Source organism: Amblyomma americanum, chromosome 1 (assembly GCF_052857255.1).
Source record: "Amblyomma americanum isolate KBUSLIRL-KWMA chromosome 1, ASM5285725v1, whole genome shotgun sequence".
Lineage (NCBI taxonomy): Eukaryota > Metazoa > Arthropoda > Arachnida > Ixodida > Ixodidae > Amblyomma > Amblyomma americanum.
Genome location: NC_135497.1, coordinates 102954740 through 102981764, shown reverse-complemented (window position 1 = coordinate 102981764; position 27025 = coordinate 102954740). Strand labels below are relative to the sequence as shown.

The window sequence follows — 27025 nt, the reverse complement described above, 5'->3', positions numbered from 1 at the left end:
TGTTAGTAACTCTGCACATCTCCAACCGAAGGTTCCAAAGGTTGGAGATTTGCAGTTTATTATACGCCTTCAAAACCAACAAGACAGGCAAATCTGTCAATATGTTCAGTTTCCAACCTATAAACTCTGCCCACAAACTTTTTCATTCAAACGCTTAATTGTAACAAGAGCTGTGGTTCTCCAACAAGCTTGGAGTTTTGCAACGTAGTTTTACGACATGCAAAGCACAGCGTTCTAATCAGTTATATATTTTCTTGCGATAAGCTTTCAAAGAACCCGAAGTGATGGAAATTTATCCATAGCCTTCCGCTATGCTACCTTTTCTGTCTACCTTTACTCCCCATTTATGCCGAATTGGTTTTTGGTTTTGAAGAACTTTCTCGTTTCTGGGTGGACACCTCGATCACTCTGTGAGCAAAAGTGGGAGTGAAAAAGAATGAGGTGCAGTAGTGATTGATTTCTGCATAATTTCTACCACCTGGGGACCTTTAATGTGCGCTGACACCACACAGCACATGGCTTCTTTTTGAGTTTCATGTCCATCGAAACCTGGCTGTCACAGCCGGGTTCGAACCTACCTGGGGTAGTGCAGTATTGGGCTCTCGCAGTCCGACCTACCTGCCCTTGCTAGTCGTCGCCACAATGCTAGTGTGTTTGCTTCTTAAGTTACAACCGGAACTTTACATCTGCGCACCCTCACCACGCGTCTCCCTCTGCACCTGTCATGAGCAGTAGGTATCACAACCTCAAGCCCACACAACTACATTCTCTACGTCATTCTTCCACCAGACGGCCAGCAACTGGAATGGCGTTCCCTGAGAACTTGCTGCTATCACCTGTCCATCTATGTTTCTTGTCTGGAGTGCACATGTAGTTGCACAAAGAAAATCTTTACTTTGTATAACTTGCTTAAGAATTATCTTTACTTGTTTTGTATTTGTGCCCTGCATCACTTATGTAATCTTTAAGGTAATAAAAATGAAAATCCCCTGTGTAGTGATGCCACATCATCACTGATATCTATATAGGGGATGTGTGCCCTTATGACAGCAGTTTCCAACACCAGTCTTGAAACAACATTTTTTATTTTCCCATACTTGCACAGAACATACAAAACTATTACGCCAAAAGACCTATGGCAATGGCTGGTAAAAATAAATATTCCATGGTAGTATAAAGAGTAAAGCTATGGGTGCTAATGCTTTATGCGCAAACAATAATATTATACTATAATATTATACTATAATTTTCTTTCCATCTATGATGGAGAACACTGCGGATAAATCCTGCTTGCGGACCAAATGACCTGACTTAATTCGAAAGCCTCTAAGCAGGACAGCATCTCAGAGGTAGATACTCAAGTCATGCCATTGGTCAAAGAGCTCTCGCCCCAGGATGCGCTTGGCACGGCTCCATCTGCACTGCTTTCAGCAATGGCCGTGTCGCCATCGCGCTCCTCCTGCCCTCCTTCTTGGGACCCGTTGCCAGACATGGCAGCTGCTGCTTCCGCAGCTAGCCGCTTGCGCTTTGCCCATGCCGCCTTTACCCATGGCTTCTTCACTTTCTTCGGGGTGTAGTAAGACTTGGCACGTTTGGGATGAGTGCATGGAGGAAGTGCCACAGTGTCGATAACATTCTGTTCATCCACCAACAGTGGCCAAAGAAAGAATGAGAGAAAGCGACCGCACAACAGATCGTATTTTTTTCGAGCGTCTCGTAGCTGTTCACACCGACGGCAGGCATGCTGGTACAAGTCCGGTGCCCACTCTCGGCTGGCAAAGGAGCAGAGCTCATCCTCTGAAAGAGCTCTCGAGTGGCAATAAGTGCAGCGAATGCTGTCAATGTTTACTGCGTCAAGGGCCTCGCAGAGTTCCGGAAAGGCAGAGCCGTCACATAGGTAAAGCCAAGAGTCTGCGTGCTCTCCGTCTGCAAAACGATCCACGAGACGTCCAAACGTAGCCATGGTTGTCTGAAAAAAAACAAGGGTGGCCCCAAACATTTACATTTTGACATAAAGCTCACAAACTTAATGATAAAGAGGTTAAAATCAAACAAGACAACAAAGTCACGCAAAGAAACAGGAAACCACTCAGTGCCTACTTGCTGCCGACAGAAGTGACAGTCCACTCACTGTAGCAGAGAAGTAAAACTTGCGCAAAAGTTAATCAATACATATGCATTTATTTTTTTGGTAGGCCAATGTTGCCTATGAACCAACCACACATTTTTCTTTCCTGTTATTAACAAGCTTTTCCCTTCAACATTACCTACAAGGTAGGCTTACTTCATTGTGATGCAACGTGCCGACATACGCAGCATCAGAGTGCGCTGCTAAACCTTGTTAGTTTTGACTAGCATATTTCAAATCACTTACAATATTCTCATGGTAACATTTAAGCAACAAGGCACGTTTGCATCCAAATACACAGAAGTAGCCTCTTATATCTTGAGTGTTTTGGTAACCACTTTCTGAAGTTTAAAGTTAGGGTGCTTGGAAAAACAATGTTTTCAGGGAAAATCTAAGCTGTGACGAACATTAGTGACTTCGAAAATCATGCTTAACTGAAAGCTAAGCAGCTAAATTTTAACAACACTTTAATTACTCCAGCTTCGAGGTCAGTTTGTCATCTTCGCAGCCGCAGATATGATAAGCCATATCGCTTTGTAAAACAGAAAATATCATTCTCTAAAACCCTCTACCCCAAGGAAACCTTACGCTTCTTTCTGCACAAAACTGGAACACACCAAACAAGGTGCGTATGTACCCATTGGTGACAGGTTGCAATCTGAACTGCGCACAATTCGAATCATCTGCATTATTAGGTATACAGCGGCATACGGTTTCTTTTCTTTAGTCACATGGTACAGATGAATAGATTCATCATCGCAGCTGTAGTGTTTGTAATTGGCATTAAGCTGAATGTCAATATTAAGATGGCAACTAAGGTCAATAAAAACATGGCAGCTTAACGAACAAGCTCGCATCATCTGCATCCTGCTCAGTCTAGACAATCAGACCCACTCCTGGTCTATAGGAACACTAAAATGGTGTCAGAAGTGTTCTTTAACCTCGTGTGAACATCAAATCGACAGCCATTCCGTCGTAGCATCCCCCAGAAGCAAGCAGCAACCAGTAGTCACAGCCATGGCGCATGTGCTCCCACCCTTCCCAAGTTTCGACCCTCGTGCGACCGACGCCAAAAACATAGGTCACGAGTCAACGAAGTGGATAGCAAGAATTGAGAACTTTCTTTTAGCGTGTGATATCACGACAGATGCGTGAAAGAAAGTGTTCCTCCTGCAGTATGTCTGTGAAGAAGTCTTCGACATTTTTTGCTCACTCCCTGACAGCGCTAAACAAGCTGCAACGGCAATAAGCACGACCCAGGCCACGCAGAGCACATCGGCGCCAGAATACGATGCCGCACGAGCGAAACTGAACTCCTATTTTGCTCCACGAGTGAACTCAACATTTGCAATTTACAAATTCTGTCAAGCTCAGCAGAACGCTGGTGAGTCACTGGACGCCTTCTACGCGCGCCTCCGTCAGCTTTCTCGCCACTGTAACTACGAAAATGTCCACGCTGAAGTGCAGAACCAAATCATCCTCGCCACAACATTGTCTCACCTCCATAAATATGCGATGCTCCATTCCCTCACTTTACCGGACTTACTTAACCAAGGAAGAATGTTCGAGGATGTCGAACGGGATGTGTCCGAAATCGAAAAGAACGTCGAAAGCAATGCGGCGGTATTTGCAATGCACAAGGAAGGACAGCACCATGGTCAACACCAAAGAAAGGATCAGCAGATGCCACGACAGACCTTCGCACCGCAACGGCCTCGTGTTTCATTAGCAAGTTGTCACAACTGTGGTGGCAAGTGACCTCAACAAGGCGGACGATTAAGCTGGCCCGCATGGGGCAAGACATGCAAGGCATGTAACAAGATTGGTCACTTTGCATGATTCTGCCGTTCAACGACGAGAATGGTACAAGCAGTGGACTATGACAGTGGTCCAAACAGAAACTGGTAGGCAGCCTGCAGTAGGAAGAATTCGAGTACTAAAGAGCATGCAGCCACCTGTGACACCAGTTCAAGCAGCGACGAATATGTTTTTGCTGCTACGACTTCCCTTCGCGCAAGCCCGTCTCCAAAAGCTATTAGCACTGTCAACAATGTACCGGTCACTTTCGTAATTGACACAGGTGCAACAGTGTAACTGACACAAGTGCAACAGTGTTAACTGTTGCTCAAAATAACTTCAAGAGCTATCGCCTCAATGTGAATCTCCAGGAAACATCCACCAGAGTGTTCCCACACAAAGCAACATATCCCCTTGATCTTCTAGGCAAAGTCTCTGTCACAATGAGGTACAAAGGTAAGTGCAATAAAGAAGACATCTTGGTCATTCCAGGAAACTGTGCGCCACTCTTAACCTTCACAGCAGCATCCAACCAGGGTCTTGTCAAGACCACGTACCAAGTTCACAAGCAACCAGGTGACAAGTCGATCGTGGAAGCATTCCCAAAGTTGTTTAGTGGAGTTGGAAAACTCAAAAACCAACAGATCCACCTTTTCATGGACGACACTGTCCCACCCGTTGCACAGCCACATAGGCATATTCCATTTGCCTTACCTGATGCCACAGAAAAAGAACGTGAACACCTCAAGTCAGAAGACATCATTGAGCCAGCCATTGGACCTACACCCTGGGTGTCCCCTGTGGGCTTTGTGCCTAATTGTGCCTAAACCACATCAGCCTGATGAAATTCGAATCTGCATTGACGTGCGTGTTGTGAACACTGCCAATCAACGTGAACGACATTTGTCTCCAACAGTGGATGACACCATTGTTGCCTTGAATGGATCAACAGTATTCTCCAACCTTGATCTCAAGAATGGGTATCATCAGTTGGAACTTGACACATCTTCAAGGCAGCTCACAACATTCTCAACACATGTTGGCTTGTTTCGCTACAAACGCCTAAACTCTGGCATCAGCAGTGCAGCTGAAATCTTTCAGAACACCATCCGCCACGTGCTGAATGGCATCCCCAAAGTCCTAAATTTTAGTGATGACATTCTTGTCTTTGGACAAACAAAACAGCAGCACGACGCCTCTTTAGAAGCCGTTCTGCATCGACTCCAAGAAGCTGGATTGACACTCAATGAAAGAAGTGTCACTTTCATCAACGAGAACTGAACTTCTTTGTACTTATTTTTTCAACTGATGGTGCACGTCCTGATCCCAAGAAAGTAGCAGCCTTTCTGCAAACCAAAACACCGGAGTCACCTCAAGAACTGAACAGCCTGCTAGGAATGGTCAACTACTCAGGAAAATTTCTAAGAAATCTAGCCAACCTCACACAGCCCTTACGTGAACTGACAATGAAGAATGTTTCATGGGAGTGGACAGAACAATGTCAGAACGCCCTTGAGAGCATGAAGCAAGCCATGTCCAATGCCTCCAACCACCTTGCTTACTTTGACCCATCCAAACTGACACAACTGGTAGTAGACGCAAGTCCACATGGACTAGGTTCAATCCTCACACAGCGTGTCACGGAACACGCTGCAGTGACTGCTTTAGCAAGCAGAGCACTTACACAAGTTAAAAGCCGTTACTCCCAAATAGAACGTGAAATGCTCGCAGCTGTATGGGCCATGGAACACTTCCGCCTTTATCTTTGTGGAGTTCACTTCCTTTTGCTGACTGATCACAAGCCTTTAGTGAACATATAAGGAAATCCACGATCATCACCATCTGCCCGCATTGAGCGCCTCGCTTTATGTATTCAACAGTACAAGTTCGATGTGCAACACACTGCTGGAAGCAGCAACCCTTCCGATTATCTTTCCAGGCATCCGGTTTCTGAGATGCAGATGTGTGCCCTCATCAACAAGGTGCCCAAGGAGTGTGTTAACATTATCCAGCGCCACAGCATCCCAAATTCCTTCTCGGCTTAAGTCGCTGAAGAAACTAAAGCCAACAGCTACAGTTGCTTACCAGTGCTATCCAGCACCCCACACTCAACAGCTGGGTCTCAAACGAACTGAAGCCATTTGCACCTGTAAAGGCAGAGCTAACAACAACACCTGAAAGCATCATTCTTCGAGGAACACGCCTAGTTCTTCCCAATAGCCTGCAGAAACAAGCAGTGCTGCTGGCCCACAAAGGCCATCAAGGGATCGTCAAAACAAAACAACTGTTGAGGGAAAAGGTCTGATTTCCAGATATGGACAAGCTCGCGCGCACTTTGAGTAAAAGCTGCCTACCATGTCAAGCAGCTGTTCCCCGAGCAAAGATAGAACCACTTGCCATCACTGAACCACCCAATGGTCCCAGGAAGGAAGTGTCGGTTGACTTTTGTGGTCCTTTCCCAGATGGAAAATATGCCATGGTGGTAATAGATGACTTTTCACGATATCCAGTACTGCAAGTCATACACTCCACAAGTGCAAACAACGTATTTCCTGCCCTGCGACAAGTGTTCTGCCAGTTCAGAATCCCAGCACAGGTGAAAAGCGACAATGGACCACCATTCCAAGGAATAATGTTTGCTGCCTTCTCAAAGGAGCTGGGATTTCGACAGCATCGAGTCCACACCTTTGTGGCCTCTGGCTAATGGTGAAGTTGAACGGTTTATGAGCATGTTCACACATTCAGCTTGAGAACACAGATTGGAAAGTAGAACTCGACTCTTTCCTCTTAACATACAGGTCTTCGAAACACCTCACAACAGGAAGATTACCATATGAACTGCTGTCCGGCCGACCGATGAGACATCTTCTGCCTTGCTACACTGAAGCTCCTTTGGAAACTGAAGACTTGAAGTTGAAAGTAACTGTGCTCAAGAAAAACACTTACAACAAACATCACGCTGATACACGAAGGCATGCTCAACCACATCGCTTCTGTGTTGGTGAAAGAGTCTTGTGTAAGCAGGACAGATACGACAAGTTCACTCCGTACTATGATCCAGACCATTATACCATTGTCAGCGTTCATGGATCACAAATCAAGGAATCGAGAGGAAATAGAGTGATAACGTGCAATTCAAGCTTTTTCAAAGATGCCTCTGGCCTTTGAGAAGCACCAGCCACACCACTCGACTGTGATATCGTATATCCACCACCTACTTCAGTGCCAGGTACTGCACCACCTGTATTGCACCAGAGTTCTCTAATGCAGCGCTACCCAAAGGGAAACAGAAAGCCTCCTCGTCATCTGTCAGACTTCACAACATGACTTTGTGACTGTTAGTTGCCAGGAGACATTCACGATCTTTCTGCAGTGAACTGTTTTTACACCTTGTGCACATTCAGTCAACATTCCCCAAGGAGGGTAGTGTAGTGTTTTTAATTGGCATTTAGCCGAATGTTAATATTGTGTTGGCAACTAAGGTCAATAAAAACATGGCAACTTAACGAACAAGCTCGCATCATCTGCGTCCCACTCAATCTAGACAATCGACCCACTCCTGGTCCACGGGAACACTAAACCCGCCTCCACAGCAGTCATTTTCAAGAGCATTACATTTATGTAACCATGATACCTCACTAGGGCACTCTCCAAAAAAGCATTTGCCACCAAAATACTGCACCTCTCTTGTTATGAATTTGCACAGGCCTACAATCCGCAACAACTATCCTTGGCAACAGATTAAAGCACCCAGGGCCGAAACACACCCTCTCTTCCTACACAGCGAAATACAGTTTTAGGTTGCAGCTAATACTTTGCAGTTCAAATAGAGTGCATAGTGGAAATACCGATGATTTCAGACATATTTCTGACATAACTGCAGTTTCAGCATTACAGAGTCACAACAGAAACAACTTTTTTGATCACAGCAAATTTTCTTAGGATCCTGAGGTTAAGAGATGCTTTCATAGATGGCACGAGTTTTACCAGCAACGAAAGAAAGCAACCACGCAGCTGAAACAGTTGTAGATGCTCCGGCCCTGCAGCATTATCTTCACTGTCAAGAAGAGTTGTCACGGAGCATAAAGAGACAGAAAGCTGGGGGAAATGCGGTGTGGAGAGACGAACAGCCTTCACAAAGGAAATAGCCACGATGCAATTCCAAGCCGGTTCTGTTTGTCTCCATTTGTTTCTCCCTCCTCACTTCCACAATTGCTGAGTTATTGAAATGCCCTACGGCTGAGCTCGATTCGTGCAACCGTGTTGCTGTGCATGTTGTCAAACGAAGACAGCCTCAAGCTCTGCACAAGTAGCCAACTGTATCTGTGCGCCATCTTTTTATCCCTGCTTCCATTTGCTGCAGTGCAAGGCTGGTGCGTACCCTTGGCTAACCTCCTTGCTGCTCCTCCTCTGCTCTCTCTCTCACCATTAATACCAGTTACTGACGTTCTCACCACCCCGCACAAGGCAGCAGGCTGAGGTATATATGTTAGAGCAAAGCGGCAGTATCCACCTCATTTGGCGAAAGCAAGGGAGCCAGGTGGCTACTCCCCACGTGGTAGTCTGCGGGCACGACCAGCACGCTCATGCAGAAGAATTCCTCGAACGCAGGAAGGGTGCCCACTTCCTCAACCTCAGGGTCTCCCGGTGGTCTCTCCAGGCCGTATATGTCGTGAAGAACTGCAAGAGAGAGAGGTGTAAATTTCGATTCAGATGCACCCATGTATGGCACATATATCGATAAACTAGCACACAATCTGCTTCTGTGACAACATTCACGTGCCAGAGTCGCTGAATCTTTGACACACGCCTGCGAGTACAGACGAAAGTGTGCAGTACGATAAGCGGATGGTGATGAGCTGGTGCAATTGGCAGCACGATGCTCGCCACATAATGAGAGCCCAGCAGCCGCGATTATGCAAGAATGCCAGAACCACAAGAGAGTATTAAATCTCAACTCTAGCCCCCTTTCATGAGCCAACCAGGTCGCCATTAAGAACATCCCACACACCTGCCACTTAACTCCCTGAGTGATTCACTAATGCATTCACTGCTTCACTCATCCGTTTATCGATCCCTGTATGCATATCTATTCACATATTTATCTGTTTATGTGCTCATTTACTTAGCTGGACAACACTGCCAGCCGCCTTTTGGCAACCAAGGCAGAGGTGTTCAAGAGAGGTATTTGTATGTTGCCTCAGGATTGCACACCTCAACATGGGAGCCAGAGACAAAATGACAACATAAGGCTATGTGCACCAGAACTGCCCTTTACATTCTCTCGGTGCAACACCTACTCGATGGCTGCTGCACCATATGTGGGCACAACCCGCGAATATGACACAGCTCTCGCCTTGCTCACACAGCAGACCTGCGCTGACTGCCTCCAGCTTGCGGAACATCGAAGCTACCTCTGTAGCTACCTGACATCAGCTTCAGCAGCATCTGCTGCTGATCAGCATAAAGCAATGAAAATGAGCACCCGTACAGATGTTATCAGTTCCCAAGAACGATTCGGGGTGCTCAGTACACTGCAGCATTGTCCCTCAGCATGGCGCCTTAGCAAGGGGCTTTCCATTCGTGTTCATGGAAATGCTCAGAATCATGTCAGGCAGCAGAAGAGGTGCAAGGCATGCGAGCTGGAAACCTACTCAGGGGCTTATTTTCCTCGCTTCCAATGAAACTTCAACGCTAGCGCAAGTGTGCGCAAGTTTGGAATGACTTTCAAAGCAGCAAATATGCCAGTTCCAAGCAACCACTAGCATTTTTGGCGAACATAGCAAAATACACCAGAGTGCAACATGGATCTGCAAGCATCATTTAAGTGACTAAACAATATTAGTCAAATCTCAATTATGCAGGCTCGAAAAGGATCAGATTATTTTTTTCAAATGTAAGCATAATTCAATCCAAAGATGGCCCAATAAAATGACAGAATGATGATATGCATTGTGTGAGCACCTGCTCCAGAGAAGCATCTGCTCTTTCTGTAACCTATTCGAGTATATTTGACCACTCAACACTGAGGATAGCTGATGAATCTGCAGTGGCCTTCACTCGTCATGACCCTGCCCGAGCCACTCAGCTGCCTCTTCCTCACAGCCACCACAGTTCGCAAGGTTCCTTCCTCGAAAGGTGCGTGCAAAGAAAACTGGACAGACGCCCATGTACGACCTCAACTTCAACACAAGAACTACGTATCTCAAGCTACGAAGTCTCAACACAACATTATGACTTACATCAGGCCGCCATAGACAGCAAACCACACTGTACGGCTTTTTGACAAAGGTTCTCAGACCAGACCAAGTGCCACACACATGTACATGTTGTTTGAATTAACAAATTTTTTTTGTTATGGCAGCATAACTACTACAGCACAAATCGTCGGCTCCAATAAATCTAGTAATTTGGCTTAACCCAGTAAACCAGATTTCACTGCAAAAGGCAATATCCATGCACTGAGCAATTAAACAACTGTAGGCCAGTTGCCTGAAATGAGAAAGAAAATCACAGCATCACCACAAGCAAGAGCACACATTTTGGGCATATCCTGCTAGATGTTGTTCAACTTCCACCGAGTGGAGAGACGAGTGATTAATTGTGCTGGAGATGCGCCCAAAGCACCAGGTATCTCGGAAAGTGAGAAGGGCCAGGTACGGATCGGAGCTTTTCTCAAGCAGGTCCTTCACTGTCCGCACCATACGCTCAGCCTCTCCGTTACTCTGGGGGTAATGAGGGCTGCTTGTCTCAAGACGGAATCCATAAGATTGAGCAAACTTGACGATATCATTGGATACGAACCGAGGACCATTGTCTGTCCGCACGACGTCGGGAATCCCGAAGTGAGCAAAGCAACTCTTCACAGCAGCAATAAACGCCGTAGCAGTTATAGTCCACAGTGTGATCACTTCAGGGAATTAGAGTAGTAATCGACAATCAGAACATAGTCACATCCTTTAAACTAGAACAGGTCGATACCGAGGTGTTGCCATGGCCTCTCCGGTGTGGGAGTTGACATCAGTGGCTCTGAACGTACGACTCGAGTCTCGACACATTTCGGACACTGGGCCACAAGGTGTTCAAAATGCAGGTTGCAATTTGGCCACCAAACGCACTCTCGGGCGCGTTCTTGACAGCGGCGTATCCTTTGATGCCCTTCGTGCAGCAGTGCGAGAATGTCGAAACGACAGAATGACGATACAGCGATCCAACAGAAGCAGACCCTCGTACACACTCAGTCTGTCTCTCTCCTTCCAGTATGGTGCTATGTGGGTTGGTACTCTGTTCTTGGAAGGCCAGCCTCTCTCAGAGTAAGTCATGACTGAGGAACACTCCCCATCTTGAGCTTGCTGTCGGTGAACATCATCTAGCCAACTTTGCACTCAAGGAGGTAGATCCTTCAAGACCTCACTGATGAAGATTTCCAGGCTGTTAACTGCTTTCGAGGTTGGCGAGCCACAGGGTGCTCGTGATAGAGTGTCGGCCGTAGCTACGAGTTTCCCCGGTACATATTTGACAGTGTACTGATAGCGCATCAGCTTTATCCGCATTCGCTGTACTCGAAGTGGCAAGATTTCAAGATCCTTGCTCGCAAAGAGGGATACGAGAGGAAGATGATCCATCTCGACCTCAGAGCTTAGACCGCGAAAATACTGGTCAAACCTAGCCACGGCGCATGTAACTGCCAGAGATTCTTTTTCCGTCTAACTGTAGCATCCCTCTGTAGGAGTGAGGGATCTAGAAGCGTAGGCCACAACACACTGAAGTCCTGAAGGCTGATCTTGGACCAAGATGGCCCCCAGACCGTGAGAGCGTGCATCAGCTGATACTACAGTCTGGTAATGCGGGTGGTACTTTGCCATACACGTTTCCGAGCTGAGCGACAACTTGATGCGAGTGAAAGCTTCCCCAAATCCAGGTGCTGTTCTTGTTCAAGAGAGAACGAATGGGTGTCGTGATATCAGACAGGTTTGGAATGAAGCAAAGCTATTACAGGGGCTAGATGGCTGATCATACTGAGAACAAATGCGCTACAAGCGACACAAAAGGACACATACACACGGCACAAGCGCAAACTAACAACTGTTTATTCCATACGGAAGGTGCGTTTATATACGCAGCGTCAGTTTTTGAAAGAAGCAACCATCCCATCATCAAACACATGACCATCACCATGACACAGCATCTGCACTTATCAAGTCAATCTCAGTTTTTGTAAGTGCAATAGAAGGAGTGCTTACACAATTTCCATTTTCCACCTTTTTGATTAAAAATGCTTCGACTATCTCTCTTTCAATCCTTTCTTTCTGTTTTCCTCCAATTGTGGTCCTGTGGAAAATTGGTGCGCACTTCTTCTTACACCTGCAGCAATGTTGCGCTAGATTTCCCGGGTGGTTAATTTTGTCGCAGTCATTGTGATGCTCCAAAAGTCGCGTGTTGACACATCTTCCCGATTGTCCAAAGTATTGTTTTCCGCATGATATTGGTATTCTATATATGATGTTCTTCTGGCATGGTACGAACCTTTCGCTGTGGGCAATGTCACATTCCTTGCGCTTGTCACTCTTTCCTTTTGCGTTTACCTTGTTGCACAGGCTTATCAACTTTTTTGGTGCGCTGAATACAACTTTCACTTGGTGTTTGTTCGCCACCTTCTTCAATCCGTGCGATACCTTATGTATATACGGTATAACAACCATTCCTTCTCTATTACTCTGTTCTTTTGACTTCTTTTTTTCTTTCCTCGTCAGAGATTTCAGCACTTTTTCGCCCACTGACGCGATCATGTTGTCAGGGAAACCACTATCGGTCAGCCGACTTATTTGCATGCTGATGCTCTCAGTCATTTTGTGCTCGCAGGACTTCGTCAGGCTCTGCATCATACACGATTGGGCAACACTCCTTTTGACAAGCTTAGACTTGCTGGAATCATATCGCATGATGCTTTTTTTCACTTTTTGTATGCTACCACGTATGGACAGGGGTTTCCTGTATTTGTAGATCAAGGAATCTTATCATCCCTTTTTCCGGGAGTTCATACGTGAAGTCAGGGCCATCAAATATGCGTTTATAAAGCGTGACCATCGCCTACGCGTCAACCGCGCCTGCTTTTTCCGCACTAAAACAGAGCAAGAAATCGTCTACATACCGAAAGCATGCCAACACGTTCCTGCCTTCGAGCTCTGGTTTGAGGGTGCGATCACCCTTTGCCATGTACAGGTTCGAAAGCACAGGGGCCAGACACGAACCAATGCTTATGCTGCCTCTCTGTGCGTACACTTTTCCTTCATACTGCACGTAAAGGGATCTTAAATATACCCAAAGTAGTTCAAGGAACCCACTGACGCTCGTCCCACATTCATTCTGAAAACTTCGTCGCTCCGTAGCTGTCAATACTTTCCTCTACTGCAGAAATCGCACCGTCTTGAGGGATTGAATAAAGCATGTCTTTAACGTCCACAGACAAGCAAATCACCGGTGTCCCATTCTTCAAGAAGCAGATGACCTGCTCTGATCCTTTCACCATGTATGGGTCATCACAAGTCAGTTTAGACAGTTGGACCTGCATGTATCTAGCAACATGACTTTGCCATGTGCTCTTGTCCTCAACGATCATCCTGAAGGGGTTGCCTTCTTTGTGGGTTTTGACCGAAAAGAATGGCCGCAGTGTGAGCCCCTTGCTTCCTTTGACCGCGTTCGAGAGCTTTTCCAAACCAAGCCGGGCACATGATTTGGCCGCTTCCAATCTCATTTTCTTCAGATCTTTTTCCTCCACATTCAATTCATCGAAATTCTTTCGAATGGCATCAATAGCTTTTCTCTCATTTCTTCTTTTTTCATAACCACGAATTGACCGGTTTTGTCCGAAATTTGAAGCGTAAGTGCGTGGTCGATTAAAAATTCAAGTCTTTTTGATTGAAAAACGCTCCTTTCTTGGTTGTGGCAGTTTTTTGACGCAATTTACACCTCCAGCAACGCAGGCAGCTTTCTCCAGCCCAGGGGCCCTACTGGCAATGGTGTGTACCATTCCTAACAGCTGTACTGCAGTGGCTTTGACCGGAACGGCAAACTTGGGACCTCTGTCTAACATGGACTGTACCTTGCTTGGTAGATGGCTCCCAGACAAGTCGATGTGACCTTTTCTCTCACTTGGCCGATGCTGCTTCTTTGGTAATGAAGCGAAAGTCCTCTTCGACTTCTCTTCTCCAATTGACCCTGCCAACTCAAGGAAGTATTTCACCATCACCCTAGTTCCTTCTTTGTCGAGCGTTTGAGCGCAGGTCGATTCGATGTGGAGACGGTATAACCCAATCTGCCTCCAGCTTTCTGCTCGGACGATTTTGCATATTCTTCGAGCCGTCCTCTCTCTGGGCGCCATAGCTCCCAACACAGTCTTGATTGCAGCACTCGTCAGGCCGTGGTTCAGGGCATACGTGAGAGTTCGGGTCCTGGTCCTTTCCTCCGCAATGCAGTTCACGAGGTAGTAAACACGATGTAATGGTTGCAGGTGTGGAACATAGAAGCCCGTTGTACTTGAAATAGAGGCCAGCAAAGCTATTACAGGGGCTAGTTGGTTGATCATACTGGTAACAAATGCGCTAGTATATCGTCGATCATATTGTCAACTCCGGAAGTGCATTCTAACAGTCTTGACATGAAGTGCTGGAAGTATTCAGGCGCCGTCACGAGGCCAAATGGAAGACGCCTGTAAAAGTAGCGGCCAAAGGGAGTGATAAACGTCGTCAGTTCTTCACTCTCACAACTTAATTTGATTTGGTGGAAGCTGGACCTTGCGTCGAGCTTGGAAAGGACTTGTGCCCCATTAAGTTGGCCTAAGATGTCTTCCACTGTTGGCAAGACGTAGCACTCCCCCGCTGGATGACCTTGTTAAGCTTCGTTAGGTCGACACAGAGCCGGTACCCCCCAGACGGCTTCGGCACAATGACAAGGGCCGAACACCATGCAGTTGGCGTATCCACTTTCCGGATGGCCCCTTGGGTTTTCATGTTGTCCAGTTCTTTCTTCATGCTCTCGAGCAGAGGAAGGGGTATTCGGCTTTGGACGCCCAGTGAAAAGGAACAAGCATCAGGACAGAGGTGGATGTGGTATTTCTCTTGTGCTTCCCCCAGCCCACGAAAGATATTGAGCTCTCGACTCAGTGCACAAACTGAACGATGCCTGAGTCTTCGATTGCCGGTAGTCCAAGAAGGTGGGTAGTCTGATTCTTGATGACATACAATGTCTGGTCACAGTCACTCTGTTGCGCCACTCCAGGTTAGCAGGGAAAGTTCCCAGCACGCCCGACCGATAATTCCGTGACCAGATACCTCGGCTTCTGCTTCATTCAGCACATGAGGCAATCCTGGGAAAGAAAGCGAAACTACCGTTACCTCTGCTCACGAGTCTATTTTGAACTTTGCAAGGTGGCCATTCACGCGTAGGTCGGTGTACCTTGCCCGATGCGTACTGAGCGCATCAAGTTTCATAGAACCGAGCAGCTCTTTTCGTTGCTTTGCCTAGCAAACTTCTACAAAATGACCCTGCTTTCTGCAGAAATGGCACGTAGCCTTGCGTGCGAGGCATTCGTTTCGCGGGTGGATACTACGGCCGCAATAACTGCAAGCTGACCCATTTAGCAGCACTGGCTTGCCACTGCGTGACGATGCGCATGCCGTCGTTATTGCGTCGCACCACGTCGACGTTCAGACTATCGAAAGCAGTGCTGTCACGTGAGCTTGCGCGGGAGAGACGCTCTTTTTCAGCGTCCTCACGCAGACGTGCTTGACACAGTGCTTCTTCTGCCATGAGTTTTGTGCAGCAGCACAACTGGTCAGATAGCTTTTCATCCCGCAATCCCATGACAAACTTGTCCCAAACTAGGCGGTCTTCCACTTCGGGGCTTTTGTATCTGCAACGTTTTATGAGATTGCGAAGCACCATGAAGAGGTCATCGACTGACTCACCCTGCTGCTGTGTTTGGCGATGGAACTGACGGCTTCCGTAAATCTCGTTGATGGGGTGCACGAAATGCAAGGCAAGCTTATCCTTGACAACCGAAAACGAGAGGGTTTCCGGAGTTGAGTCTCCGAAAGACGACAAGACGCTGCGTGCTCGAGGCCCGATACAATACAGAAGCGTGCGCACCTGCACGTCGTCGGTGGCTGTATTCAGACCAGTGGCGAAGGCGTAGTCTTCGTATGTCGCTACCCATGTTGGCCACTCTCCTGGGCTTGTAAAGGTGAATGGTGGAGGGGGTTGAAGTCCGGGCGAACCGACACGCACGACGTTGACCTTGGAGGCACAGGCCTTGTGGTCAGAGCACCTCCGCTTGCCGCTCTAGTGCCATTGCATTCAATCCGGTCATACCGATTCCTCGAATAACCACCACAACGTGTCTTTTCCGAAACAGGATTAGCAACGACAGAGCTTGTCAGGCACGTCAAGCAAGCCATGCTCCATAAATTGGCAACGTTGACACCAGTTTGCCATGTGGCAGCATGGGCATTAGACGATTCATTCAAGTAAGTGGCACCATGGGACTGTTCCTGCCAAGACCAATGTGACATCAACCCTCATGGCCAACGTCATCAGCCATGACCTATATGGCATAGGACCAAATAAAATCAAAATGAAATAAGTTGCCAGAAACTCATACCAGTGGGATTACGATAACACTCTGCAACCGAGACTGCTTGCTAATCTCATTCATTCCCATTATTGCACCCATAAATCTCCATTAACCCACAAATCACTCATTAATCCCTGCTTATCACTTTCATCCACCCATTAATCCACCCTAATCCATTATCAGGGGTGGACCAACTTTAAAATTCTATCCCATTTGCTTTTTTAAGAATGTGGTTAAAAAGGGCCCCCAGATTTTCATATCACTCACCATTACACAAAGGGAGGGTCACTCAGTATCTCAAGACTTTTGTAGCGATAGCTACATAACGGTAGCATTTCGAGCCTTCAGCGTGGCGGTTCCGCCACCCTGTGGCTGCACCGCCACCCTGTGGTTGTGCTGCCATGCTGTCACGTGGTTGGTCACATGGTGCGGAGCAGCTGTTGGCGGCGCAGTGCCGTGGCTGATCACGTGGTTTGTCACATGGTTGGTGATGTCACCAGCCGTGTGGTGCGGAGCAGCTGCTGCTGGTGGCGGCACAGCGCGCCGGCGAAACCGAGCTGCACCAGCGGTGAGCGTGCGCTGTGTCAAGTGGGACGAAGATGAAGGAACACCCAGCGAAATGGACCAGTGAAACACTGACTTAAATTATAAACAAGTTCCACCCGGCCAGCTGTAGATATAACGTCACTCTAGGTTTAATCACAGCTAAACCACTGCCAATTTCTTTTTAAACCCCAATCACCCCCCAATATGGCAACAGATGGAATCAACAATCAAGATTATCTGCCACCGCTCTGCCTCCATCCCTATAAAATTCCTCCTCATCGGCCCAGCAGGAATAAAAAGTCCATAGTCCAGGCCTCTCATAAACCTTATTATTACAGCTCTTTCTCTTCATTAGCAATGCTTGGCCAGCAAGAAAACACGCGAGTAATTACTAGTAGACTCGTGATAATTCAAACTCTGTTAATCCAAACAAATTTTAGAATTTTGTTTGGCTGGCTATATATTCAATGCATTTTAAAGGCACTTAATTCATACCGCGATTTCTCTTCAAATCGGTTAATTCAAACTTTTTTAAGGTTTATGGTTTATTGGGGTTTAACGTCCCAAAGCGACTCGGGCTATGAGGGATGCCACAGTGGAGAGCTCCGGAACTTTCGACCACCTGGGGTTCTTTAACATGCACTGACATCACACAATACATGGGCCTCTAGAATTCTGCCTCCATCGAAAGTCGACTGCAGCGGCCGGGATCGAACCCATTCAAACTTAGTGTTGCTGACGATGCTCTCGGTGTGCGAAATGGCAGCGACTGAGGTAGGATGAGTCAGGTTTGAGGCGTGTGTGAACTGAAAATCCGGCCCCTCCAACCGGTTGGCTCTGACGCGAAGGAGGGTTGAGTAGGTCGGAGGTGCCCCTTAGCTACACAGTTTCCATTTTTGAGCTCGTGAGGCAGAAAAGCCGGCTGCCCGCCTGCCGCGGCTCCGTCACATCGCTCCAGCAATGCGCAGAACCGGCATCCCACTCCCCAAGGGCGGCTGCTGATAAGCGGCGGCGGCCCGATAACACTGTCGTGTTCTGCTATTAAAAACGAAGCTTAAGCGTCCTCCAAGTCTTTTTTTCTTCTTTCTTCTGGAAGGCACCTGGCTGTTCCAGCACAAATGTGCATTTCCCTCGCATCCGTCCGCGTGGTCCTGTGCGTCGATAATTCACGCTTGTTATGAGCTGCTCGTTGTGTGGTGAAGCCTCTTTACATGGACACCGATACATGTGAGGAAGCTCCATTCCTACTGCATCGCTCCTGTGAAGAAGACTGCGGAAAGCCAAACTGTTTTGGAGCAGTTGTGCTTTGATATTTTCAACAGTGGGCATGCACTACAAAATGACAGTATTGGCGAAAAACCACCATTGCACTGCTGCGCACTTTTTCACTTAAAGTGCGAAACAGTTTCAGGAATTTTTTTTTTCTAGCCAATCAACTTTTCCACCTTCCGATGATTCGGACCTTTTTTTTCGTCCCATGAAGTTTTTATTTTTCCTCTAACGTGAAACCAAACCATTATTGACAACTTACTTTTGATCACACTTCAGTAAACCAACTTATCACTGCTTTCTACTCATATTTTATGTTGTGCTAAAGCATTTAGCTACATTTGCATAGACAAACATTCAAAATACTATTTGTATACATAGATATTGATACCGTGAATTACAATCAGTCTTGCATCATACTGAGGTGCACTTATGTTAATTCAAACTTACTGATAACTGAAAAAAAAACGCTAGTTTGTTGAAGTTTGAATTAACGAGAGTCTATTGTGTTTACCTTTCTCATGTAGTAATTCTTCTTTTTAACAGCCCTTCCAATGGCCGCAGCACTATAGTATCACTGTTTATCTTATTTTATTTTCTACAATGCAAAGTAATTCTGTACCTGTTATTTTTGGACTGCTAATTAGATTAAGTTCGTAACAATTAGTGGTACCCCAGGACACAATTTTCTCAGTATTTTTTAATAGCCCCACCAGAGTATCAAGCCGTCCAGCGGGCAAGCTGCTCAGCGCGTGGACGCACGCACCATTTTTCACGGCCTGCCACTCCTGGCGCTCGTAGGCGCCCAGGTTGGGCGCGATGGTCCGCTGCCCTGGCTGCGCATATTGGGCAATCTCCTTGTTCAGGGCCTTGGCCTGGGCAAGCTCAGAGTTGAGGGGGCGGCCATTCAGGAACAGGTAGCGCATCCGCTGGTACAACCGCAGGCAGGCTTCTCGGTCCAGGTTCTGGCCCTCGCCCTGCAGCGTATTTTCACAATATAACACCTGGCACCACTCCTGGCCTCAGTGTGCCTTGCATTTCAGGCACACTTTGGATCATATGGTGGCCCCAGTACATTACAGACAGAACGATACTCAGGATGAATTGAAGTTTGACAGTACGAAAATACGTATTACCTAGTTCTCGTGAGCAAGAGGCCATTTTCGCTAAAAACAGAATGCTCTTAGGCTAGAAAAGAACAAAATTAAGAAGGGCACTTACGGAACTTGCATGGGAGTAATGCAAAAGCATTCCAATTCTAATCAAACTCTATTCCAATTACATTCTAAATCTATTCCAATTACTTGCTATTCCTTTGGGGCAGTTCTAGTTCTGTACTGGCTAACATTTCGTATTTTCCCACCTTTGATGATGTGACACCATTTCGACCAACCGTGAGTTTTATAACGTAACTTTTTGGGTGACGCTGGATTTTCGTGTCGTTATGCCATCTAATGCTGTCATACAGAAATATAATGTACAGGTGTCGCCGCTGCAGGCTTTCTTGAAGAGCAGTTTGTCGAGAAGTAAAGGTAGCTTTTACAGGCGTAGCGATAAGCCAAGGATACACGATCATTCACTACTAAAAAGGTGACCTCTCAAATCCTATTTAATGCTGGCATCAGTAGCTTCTAATGACTGGCATGAAAACCAATAATTCTATTATGCAATGCGCTTTTGACAGCAATAAATCTGTATTTTGCTGCCGAACAAACCTGACAGTCACAAAAAACAAACACATATATTTATTTTCTCGAAACAAAGATATGCTCTTATTTTTCAAAAGGTGATCATCGGAATTATTTTAAGCCCCAATATATTGAAGCCGAGGGTTGGACGTAAATGCGTCTGGTCGGAGGTGTACATGAAGAAGAAGGCAGAACATAGACCAAAATAAAAAATGAACTTTTAAATGACATCTCGGCTCCAAACATCTCAAAAAGAGCCGAAATGTCATTTAAAAGCTCATTTTTCATTTTTATTTTGGTCGGCGTTCTGCCTTCTTCTTTGCCCCAATATACTGATTTTACAAAAGCAAGCATTTTCTCATTGCACGCAGTTCTTCATTACATGCAGTCTTTGCATCAAGACCCGAGGCTATTAGCGATTATACCCATTGCAATACGATGAGCACTAGCTGTTCTTTTTGTGCTTTTACAACTGCTGCATCTGCCATGCGTGAATTTGTAAAGATTGCATTCCCTTGTGGGAGTATTCGCGCAAGGTGCTAGGCATGAGCTGTCCACAGAGACGACACGTTATCGTGCCTCCGCAGAGGGGCACCCCACATCTGCCTTCCAGTCAAGCTAGGATTCATGGACGATGGATAAACACGGCAACTAATATGTTTCAGCCAGGAAACTTGCTATAACAGCTAGCGCTGTAAAAATCAGGCATGGACCGTACAGAAGGTACATTTATCTTCTACACTATTTTTCGATACATTTCGTGTACCGTTATTAGGTATTGCTTGAAAAAAGCGAAAGCATTGCAGTATTAGCATCAAAAATAAATTTTCAGTGTATCATGTATTTTAGCCATACTAGATACTCAAAAATAAAATGTGCCGCAGATTTTGAAATCACCAAGTTGGACACTGGGCCAGCGGTGCTCACTCAGGTGGTAGCATACTGAGAAAAGGAATGAAGTGCAATTAGAGAGACAAAATTCCAATGACGTCAACCAAGCCAGTCTTATTTCGTCCTACATTTGTTGTATGGCAGGCAGATGAGATATACCATACGCCTCTGCACACTCGGTGACAGAGGGACTAGGAGACATGCTCTGTGTTGTGGCAGAAACAGCAGCCCTTCATTCTTATTTCAGGTTGCAGTTGTTGCCAACAAAAACAGACAACTTGTGCCACCATGGTCAGGAGTTTACAGAAGATTTGTTGTTAACTTTGTCAGCACAATAAAAGTGCACAGATGGGTCAGTGGGGTCATCGGCGCTGGCAGCGTCAAATGGATCAGCTGGAGCATTCCTTTCTTTTGAAGAAGAAGGTGCTACAACAAGCCATAGTTCTCAAGAGGCACGAGCGAAACTTGAGTTTCTTAGCCACAACCATCAAGTCGACCTGGCTATTTGCGTCACTCTCATTCTTTGATAGAAAGCACCTTCATAAAGAACAACATGGCAACGAGCTTGTCTATTTCTGCAGAGAGGATCTTTTCATTTTTGCTGCATGGCCGCATTATGGGGCTTTCTCGAACCGGCGGTGCGAGAAAATGCTGTTACTTAAAACTGTTATGTAAAAATAGCACCTAAATAACAAGATTAGCAAGACCTATTGTGCCTAATAGAAACTTTCAATCCATTTATTTTTGTCCCTTTCCTTCCACATTTCAACCAAGGGTGTTCAGCTTCAGAAGTCTGTTGAACAGAGTGCTGGAGAAATAACTTTGGTTCTCCGCACCTTTTAGCACAGGGCAAAGGCAGAGGCAACTCAGTAAATACTGCAGTAAGAAACAAAAACAATGATAGTCGATTTCCATAGTTATGCCAGATGTAAATTAGATGCACTAGCACTACGTGGTCAATGTTTTGCATAACAGTCGAGCCCACATATAACGGCCCCACTTAAGACAAATTTTCGCTTAAAACGAATGAGACCTGCGTGATTGTCAAAATATAGATTGTTTCAATGGCACAAAATCACATGCATAACGAATGTCATTAAGCAGTGCTGATCGGTTATAGCGAACGGACGGCACAAACCCGGCGCCTCGATGCGAGATAACCTGCCTCTGACCGCCTTGCGCACCCGGCACACGGCATGTTTCCCAAGCCTCATCGCAGGCCAACTGCCCGCCCCGTTTCGCGCTGCTCTTGAGCAAGCTACCCTTCCCCGCCGATGCGACTTCCAACATCGCCCTCCCGGCCCCCTCTTCGCAACTCCGCTTCCCTTTCCTCACTCTCGCAAATCCGCACGTGGCCTCTGCGATCAACCGAAGGAGGCCTTCCGTAGGAGCCAAGAGGTGGCCGCACTGGCGCTCATGGACGCCCCTCACTGGTCTCTCCGCTGGCGCTGTGCTTCTGCATCTTTAGCTTGGCTGGCTTGATTGCCGCCTGCGTACGTTGCACGTCTACCCTATCAGGCGCTTTTGTCACCTTTGTTGCGGTGCGGACATTTCGTTGGCTTCGTTCAAATCTCGGGGCCCTGGTTGTAATTCAGGATGGCGGACGGGAACACGGTGCCCATTTCCATTGTATTCATCGGTAGAGATCATGAAAATGGCCTGGACGGACGTGACGGCCACTGGCGAGCGGAGCTGCTTCCACAAGGCCGGCATCGTCGACGCAGTGTCTGATGCCGAGCCTGATGCTTCGCAAGATGACCAACCTGGCGGCAATTTGTGGCAGCGCGTCGTCGACTCTGACATGGGGGGGTCATGACTTTGGTTGGAATGATTTTATTTCTGTCGATGACGATGCCAACACCGTGGAACCGTGCATGGACGAGGGCATCGTTTCTGAAGTGTCAGATGAAGTTGAAACTTCAGAGCCAGCACCCATAAGCGTTCCTGTAGCAGTGAGCTACATAGAGAGCCTCAGACAACTTGTCTATGCCAAGGGCCTCGGCTATAGCACGCTTCTGCTTTAAATAAACTGGAAACCTCACTCATTGGATCTGCGCTGCCGAAATAGACGTTCATCACGGACTTCTTCGCAAAGAAAAAAAATTTGTGTTTTGACAAGCAACTGTTTCTAAAGCTGTGGTCCACTTACTACGAACTTCGGGATATAACGAACGGACTCCGCGTGACGCTCATGTTCGTTATAAGCGGTCTCGACTGTATCATAATTATGCTCTGTTATGCAATATGATATTGATGTGGGAATAAAGTTTCATATCAGCCAACGCGGTGGCTCAGTGGTTATGGTGGTCAGCTGCTGACCCAAAAGATGAGAGTTCGATTCCGCCTGTGGCAGTCGAATTTCGATGGAGGTGAAATTTTAGAGGCCTATGTACTGTGCTATTATGTCTGTGCACATTAAAGAACCCCAGGTGGTCAGAACTTCCAGAGTCCTTCACTACGACATCTCGTTAAACCACCACAAACTGTAAGGTGTAAAACTTTCAGAAAACAGTGTGCTATGTTGAATAAACCAAAGATTCCAGAAATCATAGACCTTAAAGGGGCCCCGAAACACATTTTCAGTGCATTCTTTTGCCTGTTGGTTGCATAGAATGTGTTATAGTGATGGTATTAGCACTGGTCGTACAGCGTATACTGCAGTTTTAAATATTTTAATTAGCTTGCAAAAACAAATTCTTGGCGCTGACAGTGTCACCATACAGTGGCGGTTTTTAGCAGTGGATATGACATCACTTAGTGGGAGCTTGATGATTGGATAAAGAGTAAATATAGTGCAAAATGTGTTAATAACTAGAGGTACGTTTTGTCAATTTTTTGTGTTTTATATTACATTAATAAAACCAACTTGTTTGCCCTAGATAAAAGCACTGTAAATAAAGCAAAACAAAAATACACCACCAAACGCTCTGGCTACTTTTTGCATCGAAGAACTTTGCGCCTCTCTGTAAACATCCTACGGCCTAGCACTCAATACTTACATACATACATACATACATCTTTATTTTCCAGAAGACAACTGGATGGTCTCTTGGGCTAAAAGCTACACAAAAGCTTGACGAGGCCCAAGAGACCATTACAAGGCAGCAGCGTAAAGAATAGAAACATAATAGATGAATAGTACATAGGTAGACAGTAATAGGGAAATAATAAAACAGTTACTGTGACAGGTAATAATGATGTCAATCACATAAAGCTACCAGTAATGAACTGAAACCAAAATAAAACAACTGAAAAGCACATACGCGGAAACAACAAACAAAAATAATGGATCACAACTGCACAAAACAGGAATGTAATTGTTTTTTGTTCAAGCCCACTGTGTGTCTATATTTGTTTAGTATTGTAGGGAGGTTATGGGTAAGTGACTGATATTTATAAAATCGCTACTCTCTATGTATCCGAGGGCGGCTTTGCAGAATCGATCCAATTAAGCCATTGCACTTTAAAAGCGTTCGTTTCGGTTCGAAGGAAGGATGCGTTCGTTTCACATTTAGCAGGCAGTGCGCATCGTCAGCTTGTGGAGGATCACTAGCTGGCGGCACCAGATGGCGCCACGTTCCCATCAACAGCGCGCGCTGGTTGCTCGCCGTGACCAACCAGCGCGCTAGGAGCGATGAGCGATGGTTGGCGGTAAGCACTAGTGGTACGCACTATGCTAAATGTGTCTGATATTTTGCGCAGGCTGTCACACCGTTGCAGTATCTTGCGCTCGAGTTCGGATCCATAAGTAAGGGAACATCACTGATCAGTGTTCACTTCTGCGCCGTCGACGTGACGGTGAAGCATCGCTGGGTCAGCTGGGCGTTCACGTGGTTGTTGTAACCATGCAAGCGGCGCTGCCAGCCTTGGCATGAATGAATGGGAGAGTGAAATGGGAATGGGAAGCTTCGCGAAAATCGAGTAGAGGGCAGCACTGTTTGCTTGTATTTCGAAATTTCTTCATTGAATAACTCCCATTCCTATGCATCGATTCTAGTAATTCTTTTTGAGTCAGCATCCGTGTGACATTAAGAATCCATCTGAAGCACAACTGGCATCTGTTCAAGCGGTGTTTCGCAGCCCCTTTAAGAAAGTTCTCCACTTACCTAATCATATTGCCAGCATTATTAATACTAGTGAATACAGTGATGTATCGAAGTACTGAAGACACAGTATCAATTATCTATATCGGAAATCAATTTCGGTTATGTATCTTGTATCACTATTAGAAATGCAATTTTTCAGGGTACTGGGTATCGGTATCGTGTATAGTTTTGTGAAGTGTCGTGCCCAGCCCTGGTAAAAATCATAATCAGAAGCCAACTCAGGTGAAATCCAGCAAACCTTCATGGAAAGCCTCCATATTTTTTGGGGCCCTAAAAGTATTGACAGGATTAAAATTCATTGACAGCTATTAAGGTATTTATACTTTATGATATACTGCGGTAGAGAATATGAGAGTGACTTCACATATGCCTGGCTATAGGGCACTCTTTTTAGTTTTTCACACAGTCGTTTTTCGTCCAGGTCTCCTCTCCAGTCCGCTGCTCTAGAAGCACAGCACCGCCGATGATCCTTCCTTCGGGCAGCATGTTTCGCAGCAGCTGCTGCAGGTGGATCGTGCTACATTCCTCTGCTCTCGCCTTACACTCATCCTCTTTCCATGGTAACCATGTTCCGGATGGTTACTGTAGCAGGCCTTCCTACATTCTCTATATATCCTTCTTCACTCATCGTGCCCTCCTACTCCTTCTAGGGTAACTACTCTTCAGCTAGTTCCTGTGGCACCAGGTTGCGCCTTGTAACTCTCTCGCCATACCCACCTCCTGAAATGGCTATCATCCTCTGGTTGGGAATTTTTCTGCTCTCCCGATACCCTCCGCCTACCACGGTAATAACCCTCCGGATGGTTCCTGCCGTAACCACCCACCAGTTAACAATTTCGCTGCTGATGTCATTTTCCTCCTTGCATGATAGGCACCTTCTGTGAGGTTTCCATGGTAATGCACCCACCAGTCATGCCAACGATTATAACATAATACTGCTACTACTACAATGTGAAACCCAAAAATCAGTGCTTAACAGCTATTGCTGTAACACATAGAAATATTCCCAGATAAGTGTAGATTGAAGATGGGCAAAGTACCAATTGTATCGGACATGTGTAGCAATTGTATCGGACACGTGTAGCGATTGTATTGGACACGTGTAGCGATTGTATCAGCGCAGATGTGTATCAGTGATGCGCAGTATGTACAGCGTGCTAGCTCGTACCTTAATAAGTTGTGCCCTCAATAAACATACATTTCATTTTTGCACAGACTATGTTGCTGTAAGCATGGTCCCACATGCCTGATACTTGCCCACTGATACTTGCTGATATTTGATACTGCCCGGGTCGAAAGCTGCGCAACGTGCAGAAAATACGCATGCAGACAAGCACAGGAACCACTTCTAATGCGACCAGTTCCCAAATGTGCTTGGTACAGGGTTGGAGTGGTTATCTTTCTTATGCGGCAAAATCATATGTGTTTGGCTGTGGTGCCTTTTCCAATTTTCCCGAGGTCGACAACCTGGAAGACACAACTGTGGAAACCACGATTGCAGCCCTTAGCGCCATGTTTGCCAGGTATGGTGTATCAGTGGAAGTCTGCACAGATAACGAACCCAGTTGTCGAGCCACGAATTTGCCACCTTTGCCAAAACGTACAGCTTCTATCATAAAGCCTTGAGCACCCGTTATCGACACTCGAACTGCAGACCCTGAAAAATACCCTCGAGGCACGGGAGGATTTCTGGCTTGGTCTTCTAGCATATCTCTACACCTCTTGAAGATGGGCACTCTCCGGGTGAGCTTCTTCAGAGGAGGCGACTTCGTTCTCACCTTCCCGGCTTTGGAAGGGTGTCCGGGACCAAAGTGAGGAAACACCACCAAGCCAGGGCTGGAAAGCCTTCGGCAGTACTATACAGAGGCAAAAAGGTGCGGCTTCACAATGCTGTGGGTTGGTCACGGAATGCGACGATCATAGCTGAAAGCGCTCCCCTATCTACTTGGTACAAACCCAAGATCATAGT

The 27025-nt window shown here is 46.4% G+C and overlaps 1 protein-coding gene and 1 pseudogene across 2 annotated transcripts in view; one reads left to right on the top strand and one right to left on the bottom strand.

Moving 5' to 3' along the window:
* Nucleotides 1-1066: 1066 nt before the first annotated feature.
* LOC144113370 (uncharacterized) overlaps nt 1067-27025 on the bottom strand; it is an 84676-nt gene continuing 58717 nt past the window's right edge. For both annotated transcript variants that reach the window (XM_077646423.1, XM_077646424.1), the window contains exons 10-12: nt 19138-19348; nt 8439-8605; nt 1067-1969 (exon numbers count right to left, since the gene is read on the bottom strand). In XM_077646423.1, the coding sequence (XP_077502549.1) occupies nt 1358-1969; nt 8439-8605; nt 19138-19348 (990 nt within the window). In that variant the 3' untranslated portion in view covers nt 1067-1357. The remainder of the gene's footprint in view (nt 1970-8438; nt 8606-19137; nt 19349-27025) is intronic.
* LOC144113371 (uncharacterized) lies at nt 3004-4077 on the top strand (annotated as a pseudogene).